Source organism: Pseudophryne corroboree, chromosome 2, assembly GCF_028390025.1.
Source record: "Pseudophryne corroboree isolate aPseCor3 chromosome 2, aPseCor3.hap2, whole genome shotgun sequence".
Taxonomy (NCBI): domain Eukaryota; kingdom Metazoa; phylum Chordata; class Amphibia; order Anura; family Myobatrachidae; genus Pseudophryne; species Pseudophryne corroboree.
Window position 1 is genome coordinate 996,005,111 of NC_086445.1, and position 24,136 is coordinate 996,029,246.

General features: G+C 47.5%; 1 protein-coding gene across 2 annotated transcripts; it reads right to left on the minus strand.

Moving 5' to 3' along the window:
• Positions 1-741: 741 nt before the first annotated feature.
• On the minus strand, positions 742-23,500 carry DONSON (DNA replication fork stabilization factor DONSON). 2 transcript variants are annotated; one of them, XM_063956489.1, is made up of 10 exons: positions 23,043-23,500; positions 15,750-15,821; positions 15,424-15,624; positions 13,786-13,964; positions 13,219-13,397; positions 12,939-13,047; positions 12,233-12,331; positions 3,145-3,343; positions 2,571-2,777; positions 742-1,636 (listed from the first exon to the last, which is right to left on the minus strand). In XM_063956489.1, exons 1-10 carry the CDS (start codon positions 23,364-23,366, stop codon positions 1,499-1,501), a joined length of 1,707 nt encoding a protein of 568 aa, XP_063812559.1. In that variant the 5' UTR covers positions 23,367-23,500; the 3' UTR covers positions 742-1,498. The 2 variants fall into 2 exon arrangements, with proteins under 2 accessions (XP_063812559.1, XP_063812560.1); XM_063956490.1 differs by having other exon boundaries at positions 742-1,633; positions 23,043-23,499.
• Between the last annotated feature and the right edge of the window lie 636 nt (positions 23,501-24,136).

Genomic DNA, 24,136 nt, shown 5'->3' on the forward strand with positions numbered 1-24,136 from the left:
GTCCAGGGAGACTGTTGCCAGCAGTTCTCCCAGAAAATAACAAACCTAACATAAGTCTTTTCTGAGAAACTCAGTAGAGCTCCTCAGTGTGCATCCAGGCTGCCTGGGCACAGGTCTAAACTAGAGTCTGGAGGAGGGGCATAGAGGGAGGAGCCAGGTCACACCATTTGAAAGTCTTAAAGTGCCCATGTCTCCTGCGGATCCCATCTATACCCCATGGTTCTTGAAGTGTCCCCAGCATCCTCTAGGACATATGAGAAATATGTAAGTTTGAAACAGTCGTTGGGGTTGCTGTTTCTATGAACCTGAATTAAATATCTTGTTATTTTCACCTTTGAAATGTGTGCTGATCCCTTCTGTCACAAAGGACAGGTAAAGACTTACTTATTTATGAATAAATTGAATTTTTTGGGGAGTGGTATATCAATATATTCTATTTTATCAAAATAGATCTATCCACAAAAAAGGCACACAGACTTGGCAAAGAATAACCACAGTCCTGCGTTTCCGGTGTTTTGGTTTCTTTAGTCAGTCACCGGGGATATACAGCAACACACCATTTTCTCTGCATTAAATCAATTGGAGTTATTTAAGCCTCAGTGATATGTTGAATTGTATTGGAATTACATACATATCTTTACCATCCAAGTATTTCATTTAAAGAATCTAGACATGGCAACCAGCATCGTTTGTAGATGCATTCACTGTGACACCACTCTCCTACAACTCAGCAGACACACATTTGTGAAGAATTCGTTTTTTAATCAGCGATCACATTTTTTTAAACATACATATAAAATTCATTACTATCAGAATCAGACATGGCAGCGTGGGCTAGCTCCGGTCACAAGTGGCCTTTACAAAGTCGTCCAGTTAAATATTCTGCCAGATTCTGGTCTTGGCATCAACACAACAAGGCAGTGGAACGGTTACAGGATTTCCTGATAAAAACTGATTCTGCATCACCAGACAAAGCATTCCTCCGGCAGCATATAAATACAATATAAAAGTGGCAAGTAGTAGTAAAAGTGACTGTACGACAAAACTGATAAAATACTTCATGGTAACCTCACCACGTGACATTACGTGAGATCCTTCTGAGATTTTAAACGTCTTTATAAAAAGTAAAGCCACATTTGTCAATAAATATTTCATGGATTCTGCTTCACAATAGAAAATTAGTTTAAAAGTCATCCGCACCATAAATCTCACTTCTCCAAATGCCATCTAAAAATTTAAAGGATAAAAAACTAAAAAAGGAATCGAACACTAAAATAGATTCCACCACAGGGACGGAAGACCACATCCTCATAGCAAGTTCTTCCCATTGATATGGAGACCGATGGTGGAGAAGGGTAACAGACCTTGGCTGATGAAGCTACAGGCCGGTCTCAGCGCGGCAGTGATGGACATGACTGACCAATGTCTGTGTACCGCTGTTACGGGGCACTGACAGTACATGGCGCTTCTGCGGTCAGTTTGGGGAACACGTGAGAGCTCAGCACTTCCAGGTGTATTTGTAGTCACTCAGTTCTAGCTGACGTAGTGAGGATTTCCCAAGGGTAGACGACTGGGTACATTGTTCCAGTGTAAGGGGATGAAGGCCACAGTTTGCGAGTTCAGAGCCATCATTCTGCTGGGGAAAGAAAAGCAAAATGTAGTCACATATAACAAAACTACTAATAAATGTTATGCACAGATAGGTCCTCATACATCTTTGCTGCAGTCATGCCAAACAGGCCCTCTTGGCATGCCAGGTAGTGTGAGAATCTTCTAGCGCTGGGCGTATACCTATGTGCCACAGTGTCTCTGAATCTGTATATGAAATGCTACAATGTAGCTGGTGCTGCTGTATGCCGCATTTACAGTACCACCGTACTCACGGATTTTAGTTTGCGAGCGTGCATACAAAAATCTGCAAATCCAGGGCGAGATCGGGCTGTGAGGGGGCCGAATGGCGGTGCTGTTTAAAACATGTACACGCCGCTGCAATGGCAACTCACAGGTAACTGGATTGAGCCCAAAGTGGTTTACAACTGAACTTTAATAAAAACAAGATAGGTGAACGGCAGAAGTATTTAACATGCTGTCCTGAATCCGCTGTTAAACTACACATCCCAGCATGCCCTGCCACTTTTAGCATGGCCCAATAGCAAAACTTTGGTCGGTGACTGCACCTCATCAGTCATCACAATGCAGGCTTGATTTAGCGAGACAAGAGGTCCGCTGGCTGCTTCCATAGCCACATTAATAGACCCTTTCAACAATATAAAACCATGTGAAATTATTGGTGTCAAAGCCACTTTCACAAACATGCGGACATCGTATAGAATTTTGTATAATGTGTGCATGTTACTGAATGAAGAGAGGCTCCTATAATTAGATATTCTGGTCCTCCATGCAACTGCTAAACTAGCAGGAGGAAGAACGTGCAAGGTGCGTATGTCCAAGTTACGTGTGCTGCCCGGAAGATGGACATAACAGCGGGGCTGGCAGAGTAGCAAGATTCATCAAGGAGGTTCCCCCCATATTTACAGTGAGGCCCCCCCCCCACCCACTACAGTGCCCACCTGGCTGTTCTGGTCATGGGTAGACGTGTTTAACACCGTGGTTGGCTCATGGGTATAGAGGGTGCCTGAGAAACTGCCCATCTGTGCAGACTTGAGTAGCAGCGTCAGGGAATGCAGAGCATGAGGCATCACTGGCCCCATTATCTCCAGGCTGAACTGATCTTTGTATTCCGACCGTACCAGAGTCTTTACATTCACACTCCTGGCCTAGAGAACAGAAAAAGGGAAACAAGGAAGAGAATTATACACAGCACAAGGATTCATCTCATTAGGTCATAGTCATAATGGCTCCAGTAGCACGAGCCTCGGAGAAGATTGGATTGCTATCATCTTTATTTCCTTAGAACAGGATTACGTGGTCACCCATTCACCAAACGGTTGCTACATCTGGGTAATCGGCCACCTCACATATTAACAGTTTAGCTCCATTATAATAGGACTCGGGGGGGAAATGGAGAAAGCAGCAGATCAGCACCGAGCATAAGCTTTATAGCATGGACTATAAGAACAATTGTGACGCCTTCTGCACTGTCCCTTGCTGCTCATTACTGAATAAAGCGAGAGTACACTGCACCTTCAGCGTGTGCATGGTGGCCCCCCGGAATGCGTTTGGTGACAGCAGTGTGGGCGGAAGTCCGGCCTGAGCACCGGCTGCAGCTACTATGCTTTTGCAGTTGATGAGGAAATTGAGTAACGTGAACGTGTTTGTTCCTTTCACCAACACAACGGATTCAGGTCTGTGGTCCAGCTTCACTTCATTTCTCTCCTTACGTCTGGTTTAACTCTGGTCAAGGTGCATAAAGCCCAACATTCAAGCCATTACAATAAATAAAAAAAATTAAATAAAAATACATCCCATCCACTGATATAAGCTGTGCATTCTGGGCTCTAAACAGTCAAATGCTTAATCCCACTGTACCACCACCTAAAGGGCTGCACTGAGAATCTGCAGTTTTATGCAACCCTGATAAGTTTTGTTTGTTTTTTTAAAAAGCCACGTGTAAATTATATATTTTTCATTAAACTCTTGCAGAGTGCACAGCTCCGATTAAGGCTTCTCCACTAGCCCTCAGAGCACTCTATTAGTACATGTTTTCCATACTCTGTGCAGGAGTACAGGTGCAAACACTACTGTCTGGTGCCAACTACTTCACTTGTGATTTTGTGAGAAGACCTGGAAAACATGCTCTGTTCATATTTCCTGAGGGCCGGCTCTGAGAAACACTGGCTCAGATGAACAGTGATTATTGCCTTTAAACAAAGACTAGAGAGTGTCAAAATCTACCATACTGTATCCTATTTCTCCAACGTCCTAAGGGATAATGGGATGGTCTAGTATCATGGGGTATAGATGGGGTCCATTAGAGCCTGGACCTTTAAACTTCTTCAGAGTGTGCTGGCTCCTCCCCTCTATGCCCCTCCCAAAGACCCAGTTTAGAAAAATGTGCCCAAGGAGTCGGGTGCATTCTCTGGAGCTCCAGAGAGTTTTCTTCAAAAAGTCTGCCTGCGTCGTGGAACTTAGAGGGGGAACCGGTAGCAACCTCTTACGAGGGATGATGGTCCGGATTCCCGCTGACAGGACATAGCTCCTGAAGGGGGTTGCTTCGCTCACCCACAGCGGTGTGCGCTCTCCCCAACAGCATACCACCACCCTTAATTGCTAGGCTGAAGACGCTGAGTGGCAAGTACAGAATCGGAGTCCTGGTTAGCGGGTCCCCAGTTCAGATGGCGGCGGCCACACAGCTTAAGGCTGCTGTTGTCCTGCTGTACAAGCCCACCCTGGCGCTGAAAAGGGGTTTCAACCCCATTTTCTATGTAATTAGTCCCTACCAGTATAAACTATTGCGGGAACACCGCTCGCCATTAAGGGGGCAGCGCTTCCCGGATAGCGGGACAAGCGGCTCAGGGCCCATTTCCTGCTGCATCACAGACTCAAGCTGGCTGCAAGAAAGCACTGCTCCTCCTAGGGACCATCAAAAGCACCTTGTTTGGTACCAAGGGGGTTTGTGGTGGGGTGGAGTGATATACTGTATGTATATATAATAATCTAGGTCCCTTATATAAGGTTCCTAGTTACTGCCCAGCAAAGCACTGCTTTGGCTGTAGAGGGAGGAACCATCACATCTTTCCTCTCTGTCTCGTTCCTAACAGGCTCTCTAGGTTACTGTGTTTTTAACCTGTTCGCGCGTGCGTGTGTTCTGCTGTACAGTATGTCAGGCAAGAAAGTAATGTCAGTCCTGTAGCACAGCTTTCCCCTCCCCCGGGGGGGGTGGATCTCTGTTGTGTGCATAGTGCAGCCCCCCTTCTTAAGGAAGCAGCACTCAAGAGCCAGCGTGGCTGGACTCAATTAAAGGAATTATTACCGACATATCATCTGAACTGGCTACTGCCAGGCATGAGGGGCAAGATTTAAAAAAAAAAAAATCTATGTCTGATTTTATGTTACAGAATTCTGACCTGAAGTATGTCTCTTGGTGTGAGGTTTGGCAGTATTCTAATTTGGCCTTTCATCTGGGTAGATTCTCTCTCTTCCTACAGGCAGGAGTGGATATGGGCTTACGCTTAGGCTCCATTAAAGTTCAGATATCAGCGTTGTCTATTTTTTTCCAGAGACAGTTGGCTGTTATCCCGTAAGTCCAGACATTCTTGAAAGGTGTCCTTCGTATTCAACCTTTGTGCCTCCCACGGCGCCGTGGGATCTCAATTTGGTTCTCACGTTTCTCCAATCAGATTGGTTTGAACCTTTGCACAGGGTGGACATGAAGTACTTGACGTGGAAGACTGTCATGCTGTTGGCCTTGGCAAGGCGTGTTTCAGAAATTAGGGGCCCAGTCCTGTAAGAGCCCTTATCTAGTGTTTCACGAGAATAGGGCGGAGCTCAGGACTCGCCCGCAATTTCTGCCTAAGGTGGTGTCGGCGTTTTACATCAATCAACCGATAGTGGTTCCTGTGGTGTCTGACACATCTGTTATGACAAAGTCCCTGGACGTTGCTCAGGCTTTGAATGTATATGTTAAGAGGACTGCTCGTCACAGGAAATCCGATTCGCTTTTTGTTCTCTGATGCTACCAAGATTGATTACCCTGCATCAAAGCAGTCTATTGCGCGTTGGATCAGACTTACGATCCAACAGGCTTACTCTTCGGCAGCTTTGCCGATACCAAGGTCTGTTCAAGCCCACTTCACGCAGTCGGTGGGGGCTTCCTGGGTGGCTGCCCAAGGTGTCTCAGCTTTAGTTATGCCGAGCTGCTACTTGGTCGGGTTTGAACACTTTTGTTAAGTTTTATAGGTTCGATACTTTGGCTGCAGAGGACCTTCAGTTTGGGCAATCTGTTTTGCAGGGGTCTTAGCACTCCCACCCGGACTGAGAGCTTTGGGACTTCCCCATGATACTGGACCATCCTCTAGGACGTTAGAGAAAATAGGAATTTAATACCTACCGGTAATTCCTTTTCTTGTAGTCTGTAGGGGATACTGGGCGCCCGCCTCTGTGCTTAGTTTTTCTGCAAGTTTTGTTCTTGTTTGGCTCTGCTGTTGCTGTCCCTATTTTCAAGTTGCTGTTAGCGTTGCTATGCTCTTGTTGTGTTGTGTGCTGGTGCGTTTCTCACCACTTTGTCTATTTTCCTCCTCTCATAGTATGTCCATCTCCTCGGGCACAGGTTTCCTTGACTGTGTCAGCAGGAGGAGCCAGCACACTAAAGAAATTTAAAGTGCCAGGCTCCAATGGACCCCATCTATACCCCATGATACTAGACCATCCCAGCATCCCCTAAGGACTACGACAAAAAGGAATTACCGATAGGTATTAAAATAAGAATTTACTTACCGATCATTCTATTTCTCGTAGTCCGTAGTGGATGCTGGGGACTCCGTCAGGACCATGGGGAATAGCGGGCTCCGCAGGAGACAGGGCACATCTAAAAAGCTTTTTAGGTCACATGGTGTGTACTGGCTCCTCCCCCCATGACCCTCCTCCAAGCCTCAGTTAGGTACTGTGCCCGGACGAGCGTACACAATAAGGAAGGATCTTGAATCCCGGGTAAGACTCATACCAGCCACACCAATCACACCGTACAACTTGTGATCTGAACCCAGTTAACAGTATGATAACAAAACGAAGTAGCCTCCGAAAAGATGGCTCACAACAATAGTAATAACCCGATTTTTGTAACAATAACTATGTACAAGCATTGCAGACAATCCGCACTTGGGATGGGCGCCCAGCATCCACTACGGACTACGAGAAATAGAATTATCGGTAAGTAAATTCTTATTTTCTCTAACGTCCTAGTGGATGCTGGGGACTCCGTCAGGACCATGGGGATTATACCAAAGCTCCCAAACGGGCGGGAGAGTGCGGATGACTCTGCAGCACCGAATGAGAGAACTCCAGGTCCTCCTTAGCCAGAGTATCAAAATTTGTAAAATTTTACAAACGTGTTCTCCCCTGACTACGTAGCTGCTCGGCAAAGTTGTAATGCCGAGACTCCTCGGGCAGTCGCCCAGGATGAGCCCACCTTCCTTGTGGAATGGGCATCTACATATTTCGTCTGTGGCAGGCCTGCCACAGAATGTGCAAGCTGAATTGTACTACAAATCCAGCGTGCAATAGACTGCTTAGAAGCATGAGCACCCAGCTTGTTGGGTGTATACAGTATAAACAGCAAGTCAGACTTTCTGACTCCAGCCGTCCTAACTCATATATATATATTTTTTTTTTTTTAGGGCCCTGACCACGTCCAGTAACTTGGAGTCCTCCAAGTCCCTAGTAGCCGCAGGCACCACAAGAGGTTGTTTCAGGTGAAAACGCTGACACCCCTTTATGAAGAAACTGGAGACGAGTCCCAGTTCTGTCCTGTTCAAATGGAAAATTTTAATATGGGCTTTTGTAAGACAAAGCCGCCCATTCTGACAATCGCCTGGCCGAGGCCAGGGCTAACAACATGGTCACTTCCCATGTGAGATATTTGTCAACAGCATGGTCACATTCCATGTGAGATATTTCAAATCCACAGATTTGAGCGGTTCAAACCAATATGATTTTAAGAAATCCCAACACTATGTTGAGATCTCACGGTGCCCCTAGGGGCACAAAAAAGCTGTATATGCAATACATCCTTTACAATCTGGACTTCAGGAACTGAAGTCAATTCTTTCTGGAAGAAAATCTACAGGCCCGAAATTTAAATGTTAATGAACCCCAATTTGAGGTCCAAAACACTCCTGTTTTCAGGAAGTGTAGAAATCGACCTAGTTGAATTTCCGTCGTGGAGCCTTCCTGGCCTCACCCACGCAACATATTTTCACCACATGTGGTGATGACGTTGTGCGGTCACCTCCTTCCTGGCTTTGACCAAGGTAGGTATGACCTCTTATGGAATGCCTTTTCCCCTCAGGATCCGGCATTCAACCGCCATGCCGTCAAACGCAGCCGCGGTAAGTCTTGGAATAGACATGGTACTTGCTGAATCAAGTCCCTTCTTAGCTCCCCAGGCCCTTAGTCCTCTGTGAGCATTTCTTGAAGTTCCGGGTACCAAGTCCCTCTTGGCCAATCCGGAGCCACTAGTATAGTTCATACTCCTCTATGTCTTATAATTCTCAATACCCTGGTTATGAGAAACAGAGGAGGGAACACATACACAGACTGGTACACCCACGGTGTTACCAGAACATCCACAGCTATCGCCTGAAGGTCTCATGACCTGGCGGAATACCTGTCCCGTTTTTTGTTCGGGCGGGACGCCATCATGTCCACCTTTGGTCTTTGCCAACGGTCCACAATCATGTTGAAAAACTTCCCTATGAAGTTTCCACTCTCCCGGGTGGAGGTCATGCCTGCTGAGGAAGTCTGCTTCCCAGTCGTCCACTCCCGGAAAGAACACTGCTGACAGTGCTATCACATGATTTTCCGCCTAGCGAAAAATCCTTGCAGTTTTCACTGCCCTCCTGCTTCTTGTGCCGCCCTTCTGTTTACGTGGGCGACTGCCGTGATGTTATCCCACTGGATCAATACCGGCTGACCTTGAAGCAGAGGTCTAGCTAAGTTTAGAGCATTATAAATTTGCTCTAAGCTTATTTATGCGGAGAGAATTCTCCAGACTTAATCACACTTCCCTGGAAATTTTTTCCCTGTGTGACTGTTCCCCAGCCTCTCAGGCTGGCCTCCGTGGTCACCGGCATCCAATCCTGAATGCCGAATCTGCGGCCCTCTAGAAGATGAGCACTCTGTAATCACCACAGGAGAGACACCCTTTTCCTTGGATATAGGGTTATCCGCTGATGCATCTGAGGATGCGATCCGGACCATTTGTCCAGCAGATCCCACTGAAGAGTTCTTGCGGGAAATCTGCCGAATGGAATTGCTTCGTAATAAGCCACCATTTTTACCAGGACTCTTGTGCAATGATGCACTGACACTTTTCCTGGTTTTAGGAGGATCCCGATTAGCTCGGATAACTCCCTGGTTTTCTCCACTGGGAGAAACACGTTTTTCTGGACTGTGTCCAGAATCTTCCCTAGGAACAGTAGACGTGTCGTCGGAAAAAGCTGCGATTTTGGAATATTTAGAATCCACTCGTGCTGTCGTAGAACTACTTAAGATAGTGCTACTCCGACCTCCAACTGTTCTCTGGACCTTGCCCTTATCAGGAAAGCGTCCATGTTTCTTTTAAGAAAAATCCTCATTCCGGCCATTATCTTGGTAAAGACCCGGGGCGCCGTGGACAATCCAAACGGCAGCGTCTGAACTGATAGTGACAGTTCTGTACCAGGAACCTGAAGTACCCTTGGTGAGAAGGGCAAATTTGGACCTGTAGGTAAACGTCCCTGATATCCAGTGACATCATATCGTCCCCTTCTTCCTGGTTCGCTATCACTGCTCCGAGTGACTCCATCTTGATTTGAACGCTTGTATGTAAGTGTTCAAATATTTCAGATCTCACCGAGCCGGTTGGCTTCAGTACCACAATATAGTGTGGAATACTACCCCCTTCCTTGTTGTAAGAAGGGTACTTTGATTATCACCTGCTGGGAATACAGCCTGTGAATTGTGTGAGGGGGAGACGTCTCGAATTTCCAATGTACACCTGGGATATTACATGTAGGATCCCGGAGTTCCCTTGCGAGTGTTGCTGAAACTCTTGAGATGACCCCCTACCGCACCTGAGTCCGCTTGTACGGCCCCAGCGTTATGCTGCGGACTTGGCAGAAGCCGTGAGGAGCTTCTGTTCCTGGGAATGAGCTGCTTGCTGCAGTCTTCTTCCCTTTCCTCTCCCCCTGGGCAGATATGACTGGCCTTCGCCCGCCTGCCCGTATGGGGACGAAAGGACTGAGACTGAAAAGACTGTCCTTTTCTGCCAATATGTGACTCGGGGTAACAAAAGGTGGATTTTTCAGCTGTTGCCATGGCCACCAGGTCCAATGGACCGCCCCTTTATACGGCAATACTTCCATATGCCGTCTGGAATCTGCCTCACCTGACCACTGTCGTGTCTTCGTCTGGCAGATATGTACATCACATTTACTCTTGATGCCAGAATGCAAATATGCCTCTGCGCATCACACATATATAGAAATGCATCCTTAAAATGCTCTATAGACAATAAAATCCTGTCCCTGTCAAGGGTATCAAAATTTTCAGTCAGGAAATCCGACCAAGCCCCCTCAGCGCTGCACATCCAGGCTGAGGCGATTGCTGGTCGTAGTATAACACCAGTATGTGTGTATATACTGTTATGATATTTTCCAGCTTCCTATCAGCTGGCTCCTTGAGGGCGGCCGTATCTGGAAACGGTAACGCCATGTTTTTTTATAAGCGTGTGAGCGCCTTGTCCACCCTAAGGTGTGTTTTCCAACTCGCCCTTACTACTGGCGGGAAAAAGGGTATACCGCCCATAACTTTCTGTCGGAGGAACCCCACGTATCATCACACACTTCATTTAATTTATCCGATTCAGGCAAAACTACAAGTAGTTTATTCCCACCCTACAAAATACCCTTATTTGTGGTACTTGTGGTATCAGAAATACGTAACACCTCCTTCATTGCCCTTAACATGTAACTTGTGGCCCTAAAGGAAAAATACGTTTGTTTCTTCACCGTCGACACTGGGGTCAGTGTCCGTGTCAGTGTCTGTCGACCGACTGAGGTAAATGGGCGTTTTTACAAGCCCCTGACGGTGTCTGAGACGCCTGGACCGATACTAATTTGTCCGCCGGCTGTCTCATGTCGTCAACCGGCTTGCAGCGTGTTGACATTATCACGTCATTCCATAAGTAAGCCATCCATTCTGGTGTCGACTCCCTAGAGAGTGACATCACCATTACAGGCAATTTTCTCCGTCTCCTCACCAACATTTTCCTCATACATGTCGACACACACGTACCGACCTACAGCACACACATACAGGGAATGCTCTGATAGAGGACAGGACCCACTAGCCCTTTGGGGAGACAGAGGGAGAGTTTGCCAGCACACACCAAAAGCGCCATAATGTATATAACAACCCTAGAAGGTGTTGTTTCTATATATGGGCTCTTAATATATAATTATATCGCCAATTTATGCCCCCCTTCTCTTTAACCCTGTTTCTGTAGTGCAGGGGAGAGTGGGAGCCTTCCTCACCAGCGGAGCTGGTCAGGAAAATGGCGCTGAGTGCTGAGGAGAATAAGCTCCGCCCCTTTCACGGCGGGCTTTTCTCCCGGTTATTAGGAAAACTGGCCTGGGTTAAATACATACATATAGCCTTAATGGCTATATGTGATGTATTTATTTGCCAAATAGGTATTTATATTGCTGCCCAGGGCGCCCCCAGCAGCGCCCTGCACCCTCCGTGACCGTGTCAGTGAGCCGTGTAGCAACAATGGCGCACAGCTGCAGTGCTGTGCGCTACCTCTCTGAAGACTGTGAAGTCTTCTGCCGCCTGTTTCCGGACCTCCGTTCCGCCGTCTTTCTTCAGCGTCTGTAAGGGGGATCGGCGGCGCGGCTCCGGGACGAACCCCAGGCTGACCTGTGTTCCGACTCCCTCTGGAGCTCAGTGTCCAGTAGCCTAAAACTTCAATCCTCCTGCACGCAGGTGAGTTGCAAGTCTCTCCCCTAAGTCCCTCGTTGCAGTGATCCTGTCGCCAGCAGGAATCACTGATTAGAAACCTAAAAAAAAACTTTACTAAACAGCTCCTTAAGAGAGCCATCCAGTTTGCACCCTTCTCGGACGGGCACAAAAACCTAACTGAGGCTTGGAGGAGGGTCATGGGGGGAGGAGCCAGTACACACCATGTGACCTAAAAAGCTTTTTAGATGTGCCCTGTCTCCTGCGGAGCCCGCTATTCCCCATGGTCCTGACGGAGTCCCCAGCATCCACTAGGACGTTAGAGAAATTCCTATTTTCTTATATAAAGCCAAATTTCACTTAAAGGTCCTGAGCGGAAATAAAACCTTGGGCTACCATTTGTCTTTAAGGACAGTGTTTGCACTGAAGATTGTACTCGCTAATGTGACGTTTGAACACCTGCGCTCCTAGTATGATCCAATTAGCCATCGGTTGCCGTCTATCACGAATTTCAAGTCCGAATCCTGATCCATATCAAAGACCAAACCTGGGGAAGGAGTACAGCACCTGCACCTTCAGTGAGCACAGCTCGGGTATTACTACCATGAAAGGATACAGTTTGATGGATATTGCATCTGGCTTTTTTATTTGGTCTTCGACTCCCATCTCTTCCAACCACGAGAAGCTTTCGTCCTCGTCACTGTCTAATGGTGCCCTGAAAGTAGAAGTTGCCATATGCATTACTGGTAATGCTAGAACATTTCTGTACAATTCCTACCAACAAGTCTAATATCAGGCTTTTATATTGAGCAGGGACTCTAAGTGTCAGTGTGACTTTGTCAAGAAAAAAAAAAAAAAAAAAAAGTCTACAAAGCAGAAATGGCAGGTGGCCCACCAAAAGTTGTGCATCGGGTCTGCACCTTGAACACAGGGAATCTGTCAGTTTATGCACCAGCTGGCATATCTGGCCTGTCATGGCGGCCTCACAGATGACCAGGATATGAACCTCAATACACGTAAGCAGCAGGATTTTAGAAAAATCACCTACATGGATTTGGCTTGCAGCAGTCTGAATAAATAGGTCACTTTCATACAGTTATCTCATGGAACAGTCAATGATTCATTTAAAACAGACCTCTACGGCAAGTCTGGCTAACCTGTAGGTCTTCAGCTGTTAAAAAACTACGAATCCCAGCATGCCCTGCAACAGTTTTGCTATTAGGGAATGTCAAAACTGGCAGGGCATGCTGGGATATGTAGTTTCACAACAGCTGGAGAGCCACCAGTTGGCCAGGCCTGCTCTACAGTGACAATTGACATACTCTTCTCTGTCGATCTCCTGAGTCCTGTCATCCAATTGGGTTGTCGACTCCGCACTCTTCTGTTTTCTACTGGCATCATTCACCACCAATGGTAGAGAAAATTCAATTCCTGGAAAACACTTTGCTTTTAAGTCCTTTTAAAACATTTTACTATATTTACCATTGAAAAATATTTGTCAAATAGGTCACAATCAGTAAATAACATACTTTTTAGCCAGAAACAGATGCATTAGACACTAGCACAGTGTCAGACCAATTATCAGATTGTCAACGTATTTACCTTCATTTTTCATCGCTTCTCTTAAGCCCTGTGTGGTAGGAGACATGACTGCTGTAATTACATCACACCCTGCGACACCAGACGCCCGGAACAGCACGGTGAACTGATAAGCGCACACGTAGAAGTACGGACACAGTTTCGCTCTGAGCAGATTATACAGAGAGGTGAAACCGAGAGCCCTGCGGAGGGAAAGAAAGAAAGAAAGAAAGAAAGAAAGAAAGAAAGAAAGAAAGAAAGAAAGAAAGAAAGAAAGAAAGAAAGAAAGAAAGAAAGAAAGAAAGAAAGAAAGAAAGAAAGAAAGAAAGAAAGAAAGAAAGAAAGAAAGAAAGAAAGAAAGAAAGAAAGAAAGAAAGAAAGAAAGAAAGAAAGAAAGAAAGAAAGAAAGAAAGAAAGAAAGAAAGAAAGAAAGAAAATGTATCAAGTTAAAAAACAAAAAAAAATATCTAAAAAAAAAAAAAAAAAAAAATCAGAAGCGCTTGGGAGAGAGGAAATAAAATGTGATCCTACCCACCCGGTCACAGACCTATTGTGAAGATAAGTCTTCGTTAGCAGTTGCCCAATGCTTACCATTCGCTCATTAACACCTGCTGCAAGGATTCATCTTGAGACCAAGGATTATTTTTTCCAGTCAATTTCCGGTCTGCGCCGATCCTGGGAAAGAGCTGCAGCCACGGAAGTGAGGGATGAAGCCAGTACACTAACGCTTGCTGGAACGCACATCGCAGGTCAGTGGACTGTTTTGGTTCCTATAGAGAGTGGCATAAGTCAGGAACCATGTAATACCACTGTGGACTAGATGGAACAGATACCTTGGGGTCGATTCGATTCAGCAACAGTTGCATAGTGCCGGGAATTAACTCCCGGCGCTATTCAATACAGCGACTAGTTACCCTCAATTGTCGGGAATTCTTCTCTCAGCCCCGGGGAGTGAGAGAAGAAAACTGACAAAAGAGCTGCCGTGCGGCTGGTGCGAGACTGATTCTGTCGGGAATCAGCATCGCCGCGGGTAGTTAAGTCGGAGAATGCTTGGTCTCCCGACAAAACAACCTGTTAAGTCAGCGAGAACGGGCATTCTCCGACTTAACTTTAGCTGAATTGAATAGCGTCGGGAGCTAATTCCTGCGCTATTCAACTGTTGCTGAATTGAATCAACCCCCTTGTCTGCAAGACTGTCCTTTGTACTCATACTCTTACGTGTTACAAGTACACCTCCTCTACATAATGCTAATTACTAAGAAGCCAACCTGACTGGTTAACGTCACTAAAAAACACACATTCCATGGATATTCAGGTATTATTCTCCTACTAAGGCAGAATTCCATGTCAAAGAGCAGATTATTCAGTCTAATGAGAGTCGGAACCATTTTTTTTTTTTAAATGAGGAAACACTGGAAAGAAAAACTTAATGACACATTTTACTTTTTGGGTAACACTTCAATAGAATACCACATTATAAATTTGCATGCCACATTCTTACAATATACACTTATTAGCTTAATTATTCCATCAAAAGACAGTAACAATTTCAGATTTCAGCACTTTTAAAGAACACTCCGATGCATCCCGACACCATAATATTAAACTAGGGACTGTAGTGTTACTGCTAGACTTCCTTAGCAGAGAACTGAAGGCTGCTCCTTTTAAAAAACGGTAAAATGTGCCCTGCCCTTACTGCAGCCCCCTACGGACTTCCTACTGCTGCGTCGACGTCCGGCTGACTTCACACTGCTCTGCAGCTGTCGCACGGACTGCAAGCTAATCTTATGTTGAACTCCAGAGATGGAGAAGCAGAAGGGGACGCCCCATTAGAGGGAACTTTGTGGCTCTCAAGATGCCAACTACAACAGCCTCTGCAAACACCACAGCACTGTGGTGTGGCATGGTGTACCACCATCCAAGAGTAACCAGCTGGAAGTACTTGAGCCAATCAGAAAGTGCCTGCCGTCTGAATAAAGCAAGGAATCTAACCGTTTACAATCAGCGTTTCCCTTTTACATCTTGTAAAGTAAACACATTCAAAGAATTTGGTTAAAAGATCTCTATGCCACATAATGGTCAGGGAGAGCAACTCACAGATAGTGTGTCACCATTTACAATCTATTACTGTATATAGAGGTTCTCTGTATTTTAAATAGGATTCTGTATGAGGGAAAGGTGAACAAGGAGAAACCTAAAAATGAACGTGTTGTACACATAAGAGGTTACCGGTATACTGTGAGGCAGGCTGACAGGAGCAGCACGACAATGCAAAACCAGGCCCTGAGCTTCTTCCTGGGCTTTTAAGTGGTCAGTCCAGGAAAAAGGCTGGGAAGACGTGAACAGCAGGCGGGTCTTTAGGCTCCAGTCAGCCGGATAAGTAAGTGATCCCTTAGGCTGTTCCAATACTGTAAGGGGCTTTTCAGGAGCCTGGAAGAAATGCAGATTGTTACATTTAACTAGTAACATCTACAACACAAAATCCTCCAAACAGTAATATCTCAAACAATGTATCTGTAAAGCATCGTAGTAAATAAGGAATACATGGTATTTACTTGAATCTTTATGGTTGCAGCAGGTTCGGTATCCAAGCTTTCTCCGCACATTACATCTTTTTCTGAAACAAACTGAGAAAACACAAATTAAGATTTACTTTTGTGAAGCCCGAACAGCTCTTCAGCCCCTAGATCACGGTCTGTCCCGTCTGAATGCCCTCCCTTATAGACTGCAAGCTCTCAGGAAACAGGGCTCTCTTTCCCTCACTTATACATCATCTCTTACTTATTGCCAAACAGCATAACCTCTGTGTTCAGCCAACGCCACTTGTGAGGGTATTAAGACCGTATGTGCTGCAGCACTTACACAGCTTGCCGTGTCTTGTACTGAAAGTCTGCACTTTTTCCCCCGTTATGTTTGCACAGTGTCTACTTTTTGGTAAGTGCTGCGGACCCCTGTGGTGCCACATCAAGGATAATAAAAATAAGATTTTACTTACCGATAAATCTATTTCTCGGAGTCCGTAGTGGATGCTGGGGTTCCTGAAAGGACCATGGGGAATAGCGGCTCCGCAGGAGACAGGGCACAAAAAGTAAAGCTTTTCCAGATCAGGTGGTGTGCACTGGCTCCTCCCCCTATGACCCTCCTCCAGACTCCAGTTAGGTACTGTGCCCGGACGAGCGTACACAATAAGGGAGGATTTTGAATCCCGGGTAAGACTCATACCAGCCACACCAATCACACCGTACAACTTGTGATCTAAACCCAGTTAACAGTATGATAACAGCGGAGCCTCTGAAAGATGGCTTCCTTCAACAATAACCCGAATTAGTTAACAATAACTATGTACAATTATTGCAGATAATCCGCACTTGGGATGGGCGCCCAGCATCCACTACGGACTCCGAGAAATAGATTTATCGGTAAGTAAAATCTTATTTTCTCTATCGTCCTAGTGGATGCTGGGGTTCCTGAAAGGACCATGGGGATTATACCAAAGCTCCCAAACGGGCGGGAGAGTGCGGATGACTCTGCAGCACCGAATGAGAGAACTCCAGGTCCTCCTTAGCCAGAGTATCAAATTTGTAAAATTTTACAAACGTGTTCTCCCCTGACCACGTAGCTGCTCGGCAAAGTTGTAATGCCGAGACCCCTCGGGCAGCCGCCCAAGATGAGCCCACCTTCCTTGTGGAGTGGGCCTTTACAGATTTAGGCTGTGGCAGGCCTGCCACAGAATGTGCAAGTTGGATTGTGCTACAGATCCAACGAGCAATCGTCTGCTTAGACGCAGGAGCACCCATCTTGTTGGGTGCATACAATATAAACAACGAGTCAGATTTTCTGACTCCAGCTGTCCTTGCAATATATATTTTTAATGCTCTGACAACGTCCAGTAACTTGGAGTCCTCCAAGTCACTTGTAGCCGCAGGCACTACAATAGGCTGGTTCAGATGAAATGCTGACACCACCTTAGGGAGAAAATGCGGACGAGTCCGCAGTTCTGCCCTGTCCGAATGGAAAATCAGATATGGGCTTTTGTAAGATAAAGCTGCCAGTTCTGACACTCTCCTGGCCGAAGCCAGGGCTAGAAGCATGGTCACTTTCCATGTGAGATATTTCAAATCCACCTTCTTTAGTGGTTCAAACCAATGAGATTTTAGAAAGTCCAAAACCACATTGAGATCCCACGGTGCCACTGGAGGCACCACAGGAGGCTGTATATGTAGCACTCCCTTAACAAAGGTCTGGACTTCAGGGACTGAAGCCAATTCTTTTTGAAAGAAAATCGACAGGGCCGAAATTTGAACCTTAATAGATCCCAATTTGAGACCCATAGACAATCCTGATTGCAGGAAATGTAGGAATCGACCCAGTTGAAATTCCTCCGTCGGAGCACTCCGATCTTCGCACCACGCAACATATTTTCGCCAAATTCGGTGATAATGTTGCACGGTTACTTCCTTCCTTGCTTTAATCAAAGTAGGAATGACTTCTTCCGGCATGCCTTTTTCCTTTAGGATCCGGCGTTCAACCGCCATGCCGTAAAACGCAGCCGCGGTAAGTCTTGAAACAGACAGGGACCCTGCTGAAGCAAGTCCCTCCTTAGAGGTAGAGGCCACGGATCTTCCGTGATCATCTCTTGAAGTTCCGGGTACCAAGTCCTTCTTGGCCAATCCGGAACCACTAGTATCGTCCTTACGCCTCTTTGCCGTATAATTCTCAATACTTTTGGTATGAGAGGCAGAGGAGGAAACACATACACCGACTGGTACACCCAAGGCGTTACCAGCGCGTCCACAGCTATTGCCTGCGGATCTCTTGACCTGGCGCAATACCTGTCCAGTTTTTTGTTGAGGCGAGACGCCATCATGTCCACCATTGGTCTTTCCCAACGGGTTACCAGCAAGTGGAAGACTTCTGGATGAAGTCCCCACTCTCCCGGGTGAAGATCGTGTCTGCTGAGGAAGTCTGCTTCCCAGTTGTCCACTCCCGGGATGAACACTGCTGACAGTGCTATCACATGATTCTCTGCCCAGCGAAGAATCCTTGCAGCTTCTGCCATTGCACTCCTGCTTCTTGTGTCGCCCTGTCTGTTCACATGGGCGACTGCCGTGATGTTGTCCGACTGGATCAACACCGGTTTTCCCTGAAGCAGAGGTTCTGCCTGGCTTAGAGCATTGTATATTGCTCTTAGTTCCAGAATGTTTATGTGAAGAGACGTTTCCAGGCTCGTCCATACTCCCTGGAAGTTTCTTCCTTGTGTGACTGCTCCCCAGCCTCTCAGGCTGGCGTCCGTGGTCACCAGGATCCAATCCTGTATGCCGAATCTGCGGCCCTCCAATAGATGAGCACTCTGCAACCACCACAGAAGAGACACCCTTGTCCTTGGAGACAGGGTTATCCGCAGGTGCATCTGAAGATGCGACCCTGACCATTTGTCCAACAGATCCCTTTGGAAAATTCTTGCGTGGAATCTGCCGAATGGAATTGCTTCGTAAGAAGCCACCATTTTTCCCAGGACTCTTGTGCATTGATGTACAGACACCTTTCCTGGTTTTAGGAGGTTCCTGACAAGCTCGGATAACTCCTTGGCTTTTTCCTCCGGGAGAAAAACCTTTTTCTGAACCGTGTCCAGAATCATCCCTAGGAACAGCAGACGAGTTGTCGGCATTAACTGGGATTTTGGAATATTCAGAATCCACCCGTGCTGTTTTAGCACTTCTTGCGACAGTGCTAATCCCATCTCTAGCTGTTCTCTGGACCTTGCCCTTATTAGGAGATCGTCCAAGTATGGGATAATTAATATGCCTTTTCTTCGAAGAAGAATCATCATCTCGGCCATTACCTTTGTAAAGACCCGAGGTGCCGTGGACAATCCGAACGGCAGCGTCTGAAACTGATAGTGACAGTTTTGTACAACGAAACTGAGGTACCCCTGGTGTGAGGGGTAAATTGGAACGTGGAGATACGCATCCTTGATGTCCAAGGATACCATAAAGTCCCCCTCTTCCAGGTTCGCTATCACTGCTCTGAGTGACTCCATCTTGAACTTGAACTTCTTTATGTACAGGTTCCAGGACTTCAGATTTAGAATAGGCCTTACCGAGCCATCCGGCTTCGGTACCACAAAAAGAGTGGAATAATACCCCTTCCCTTGTTGTAGAAGAGGTACCTTGACTATCACCTGCTGAGAGTACAGCTTGTGAATGGCTTCCAAAACCGTCTCCCTTTCGGAGGGGGACGTTGGTAAAGCAGACTTCAGGAAACGGCGAGGTGGATCTGTCTCTAATTCCAACCTGTACCCCTGAGATATTATCTGCAGGATCCAGGGATCTACCTGCGAGTGAGCCCACTGCGCGCTGTAATTTTTGAGACGACCACCCACCGTCCCCGAGTCCGCTTGAGAAGCCCCAGCGTCATGCTGAGGCTTTTGTAGAAGCCGGGGAAGGCTTCTGTTCCTGGGAAGGAGCTGCCTGTTGCTGTCTCTTCCCTCGACCTCTGCCTCGTGGCAGATATGAATAGCCCTTTGCTCTCTTATTTTTAAAGGAACGAAAGGGCTGCGGTTGAAAAGTCGGTGCCTTTTTCTGTTGGGGAGTGACTTGAGGTGGAAAGGTGGATTTCCCGGCTGTAGCCGTGGCCACCAAATCTGATAGACCGACTCCAAATAACTCCTCCCCTTTATACGGCAAAACTTCCATATGTCGTTTTGAATCCGCATCGCCTGTCCACTGTCGCGTCCATAAAGCTCTTCTGGCCGAAATGGACATAGCACTTACCCGTGATGCCAGTGTGCAGATATCCCTCTGTGCATCACGCATATAAAGAAATGCATCCTTTATTTGTTCTAACGACAGTAAAATATTGTCCCTGTCCAGGGTATCAATATTTTCAATCAGGGACTCTGACCAAACTACCCCAGCACTGCACATCCAGGCAGTCGCTATAGCTGGTCGTAGTATAACACCTGCATGTGTGTATATACTTTTTTGGATATTTTCCATCCTCCTATCTGATGGATCTTTAAGTGCGGCCGTCTCAGGAGAGGGTAACGCCACTTGTTTAGATAAGCGTGTTAGCGCCTTGTCCACCCTAGGAGGTGTTTCCCAGCGCTCCCTAACCTCTGGCGGGAAAGGGTATAATGCCAATAATTTCTTTGAAATTATCAGCTTTTTATCAGGGGCAACCCACGCTTCATTACACACGTCATTTAATTCTTCTGATTCAGGAAAAACTATAGGTAGTTTTTTCACACCCCACATAATACCCTGTTTAGTGGTACCTGTAGTATCAGCTAAATGTAACGCCTCCTTCATTGCCAAAATCATATAACGTGTGGCCCTACTGGAAAATACGGTTGATTCGTCACCGTCACCACTGGAGTCAGTGCCTGTGTCTGGGTCTGTGTCGACCGACTGAGGCAAAGGGCGTTTCACAGCCCCTGACGGTGTTTGAGTCGCCTGGACAGGCACTAATTGATTGTCCGGCCGTCTCATGTCGTCAAACGACTGCTTTAGCGTGTTGACACTATCCCGTAGTTCCATAAATAAAGGCATCCATTCTGGTGTCGACTCCCTAGGGGGTGACATCTTCATATTTGGCAATTGCTCCGCCTCCACACCAATATCGTCCTCATACATGTCGACACACACGTACCGACACACAGCAGACACACAGGGAATGCTCCTAACGAAGACAGGACCCACTAGCCCTTTGGGGAGACAGAGGGAGAGTTTGCCAGCACACACCAAAAGCGCTATATATAACAGGGATAGCCTTATAATAAGTGCTCCCTTATAGCTGCTTTATATATATCAAAATATCGCCATAAATTTGCCCCCCCCTCTCTGTTTTACCCTGTTTCTGTAGTGCAGTGCAGGGGAGAGACCTGGGAGCCGTCCTGACCAGCGGAGCTGTGAGAGGAAATGGCGCCGTGTGCTGAGGAGATAGGCCCCGCCCCTTTTCCGGCGGGCTCGTCTCCCGCTATTTAGTGAATCCAGGCAGGGGTTAAATATCTCCATATAGCCTCTGGGGGCTATATGTGAGGTATTTTTAGCCTTTTTATAGGTTACATTTGCCTCCCAGGGCGCCCCCCCCCAGCGCCCTGCACCCTCAGTGACTGCGTGTGAAGTGTGCTGAGAGGAAAATGGCGCACAGCTGCAGTGCTGTGCGCTACCTTTAGAAGACTGCAGGAGTCTTCAGCCGCCGATTCTGGACCTCTTCTGACTTCAGCATCTGCAAGGGGGCCGGCGGCGCGGCTCCGGTGACCATCCAGGCTGTACCTGTGATCGTCCCTCTGGAGCTGATGTCCAGTAGCCAAGAAGCCAATCCATCCTGCACGCAGGTGAGTTCACTTCTTCTCCCCTCAGTCCCTCGTTGCAGTGATCCTGTTGCCAGCAGGACTCACTGTAAAATAAAAAACCTAAGCTAAACTTTTTCTAAGCAGCTCTTTAGGAGAGCCACCTAGATTGCACCCTTCTCGGCCGGGCACAAAAATCTAACTGGAGTCTGGAGGAGGGTCATAGGGGGAGGAGCCAGTGCACACCACCTGATCTGGAAAAGCTTTACTTTTTGTGCCCTGTCTCCTGCGGAGCCGCTATTCCCCATGGTCCTTTCAGGAACCCCAGCATCCACTAGGACGATAGAGAAATGAGAAACAAAAGGTAAGGATTTAACTCCTGTATTTACATTATCATGAAGGAACGTTTCTACCACTGAATCAGCTGACCAGAGTTAATGTGATATGAAGTAGGCAGCCCTGTAAGTCCGGGTTTTACAGCTGGCAGCCTGCATGTCATATACAGCCCACCGAGTCGGGACAGGATCCGCACTAAGATTTCAAACACCACTATCATAACGGGATGTAGTTGCTTTAATGGCGGTCGGGATATCGAAATACAGAACATCAAAATCCTGAATGCTCGGAATGCCTGCAAACAGAGGCTATTCCCACTCGTGGGTGTCCACCCATAGAATGGGAATAGAACCTGCGGTGAGCGCAACGACCGGCCGGGATCCCGTGGTCTGAATGCAGACCTCTGGAATCCTGACAGCCGGCATTACAGCTCCGACCCATCATAACATACAGTAACGAGATACCTGATACATCATGTGACAGCTACCACTCTGCCGACACATTCCATACACACATACCAGCAAACATTTTAAGTTAATAATTTTAATGCCCGGCAGTGTTGTAAAAGACCCCTCTTGTGCTTACACAGCAGCTGGGGTGGTCGCATGTTGAATACCCCTGCTGTAATGGAACCGGGTCATGCTGTGTATCCCCACTGATAATTAATGCCAACAGCCAACTAGCGCAGCAGGCAGAGGCAGGGTGGCTGGGGTGAGCAGATATGCTGGGGAGGGGGTTGGAAAAACAGCGACTGTCCTTGGAATTTGGTAGGCTGACCACACTATCATTTAAACTGGGACACTAATGAATTACACAGGTTCTATGGCTGGCTGGCTTCAAGTATGTATGTCACCTGGCTTTAATCAGCCCCAGAACCTGTGTAATATATCAGTGTCCGAGTTTAAAGGGACAGTATGGTCAACCTAAACTCGGGGACAGCTGGCAGCAAGGGACACATACAAAAGGGACAGTATGGTCAACCTAAACTCGGGGACAGCTGGCAGCAAGGGACACATACAAAAGGTATTCCCAGCTGCTGCCGGGGGAGGTCACGTGTGCACACAGCTGCATCATAACACGTCACATGTGCACCTGCCCGTGACGTCCCTGACTCTGATTGGCTGCTTCGTTTGCGGGTGATTCGAAAACCCGTCGGGGTCCCGGTTGCGGAGGATCGCGGTGTCCCGGCACTGGCAGCTCCCCCTCACCCCTCTCTCACCTCAGCGGGCGGCGGGTTCTCCTGCTCCGTGCCCGGCAGCGCCCAGCTCAACGCCGGCAGCTCGCACTCCGCCACACTCCCGGCTCTCCTCTTCCCCGGCACCGTGTTGTCCAAGCTGGCGAACGGGTTCCTCCGCTTCACCGCCCCGCTCTGCTGCCGCCCCGGGGAGAAGGGCCGCACCCCGGCCGCCCGCTTTGTGGCATCCCCCGGGGAGAAGAGCGCCGCCTTGACCCCAGCCTCGCTCCGGCTCCTCCGCCGGCTCAGCCGCAGGACCTCCGAGGGCTTCTTGAAGCTAGGGGAGTAGCCGGACAGCAGCGCGGACATGGCGGCAGCTGCGGAGACACTGACTACTGACTGAGCCTGGCGCACTTTCCCACAGCGTCACGTGACTGCGCCCGAGGACCCGCCCACAATAGCCAGCCAGCAGCAGCACTACCACTGGTCACCGCTGGGGGCCGCTGCTGAGCCAGAGACACTGACTGAGCGTAGACTTGGACGCTAACGTCAGCATCACGTGCCGGCGGCCCCGTCACTCCCCTCCCCATAACAACCAGTAGCAGTAACACCATCGCTAGGGGACGCTGGTGCGGAGACACTGACTGAGGGGTCTGTTTACTAAACGTGGATGGAGATAAAGTACCAGCCAATCAGCTCCTGTCATTTTTTTTCAAACACAGCTTGTGACATTGCAGTTAGGAGCTGATTGGCTGGTACTTCATCTCCGTCCGCTTTATCTCCATCCAAGGCTTAGTAAATAGTAGAGATGAGCGCCTGAAATTTTTCGGGTTTTGTGTTTTGGTTTTGGGTTCGGTTCCGCGGCCGTGTTTTGGGTTCGAACGCGTTTTGGCAAAACCTCACCGAATTATTTTTGTCGGATTCGGGTGTGTTTTGGATTCGGGTGTTTTTTTCCAAAAACACTAAAAAACAGCTTAAATCATAGAATTTGGGGGTCATTTTGATCCCAAAGTATTATTAACCTCAAAAACCATAATTTACACTCATTTTCAGTCTATTCTGAATACCTCACACCTCACAATATTATTTTTAGTCCTAAAATTTGCACCGAGGTCGCTGTGTGAGTAAGATAAGCGACC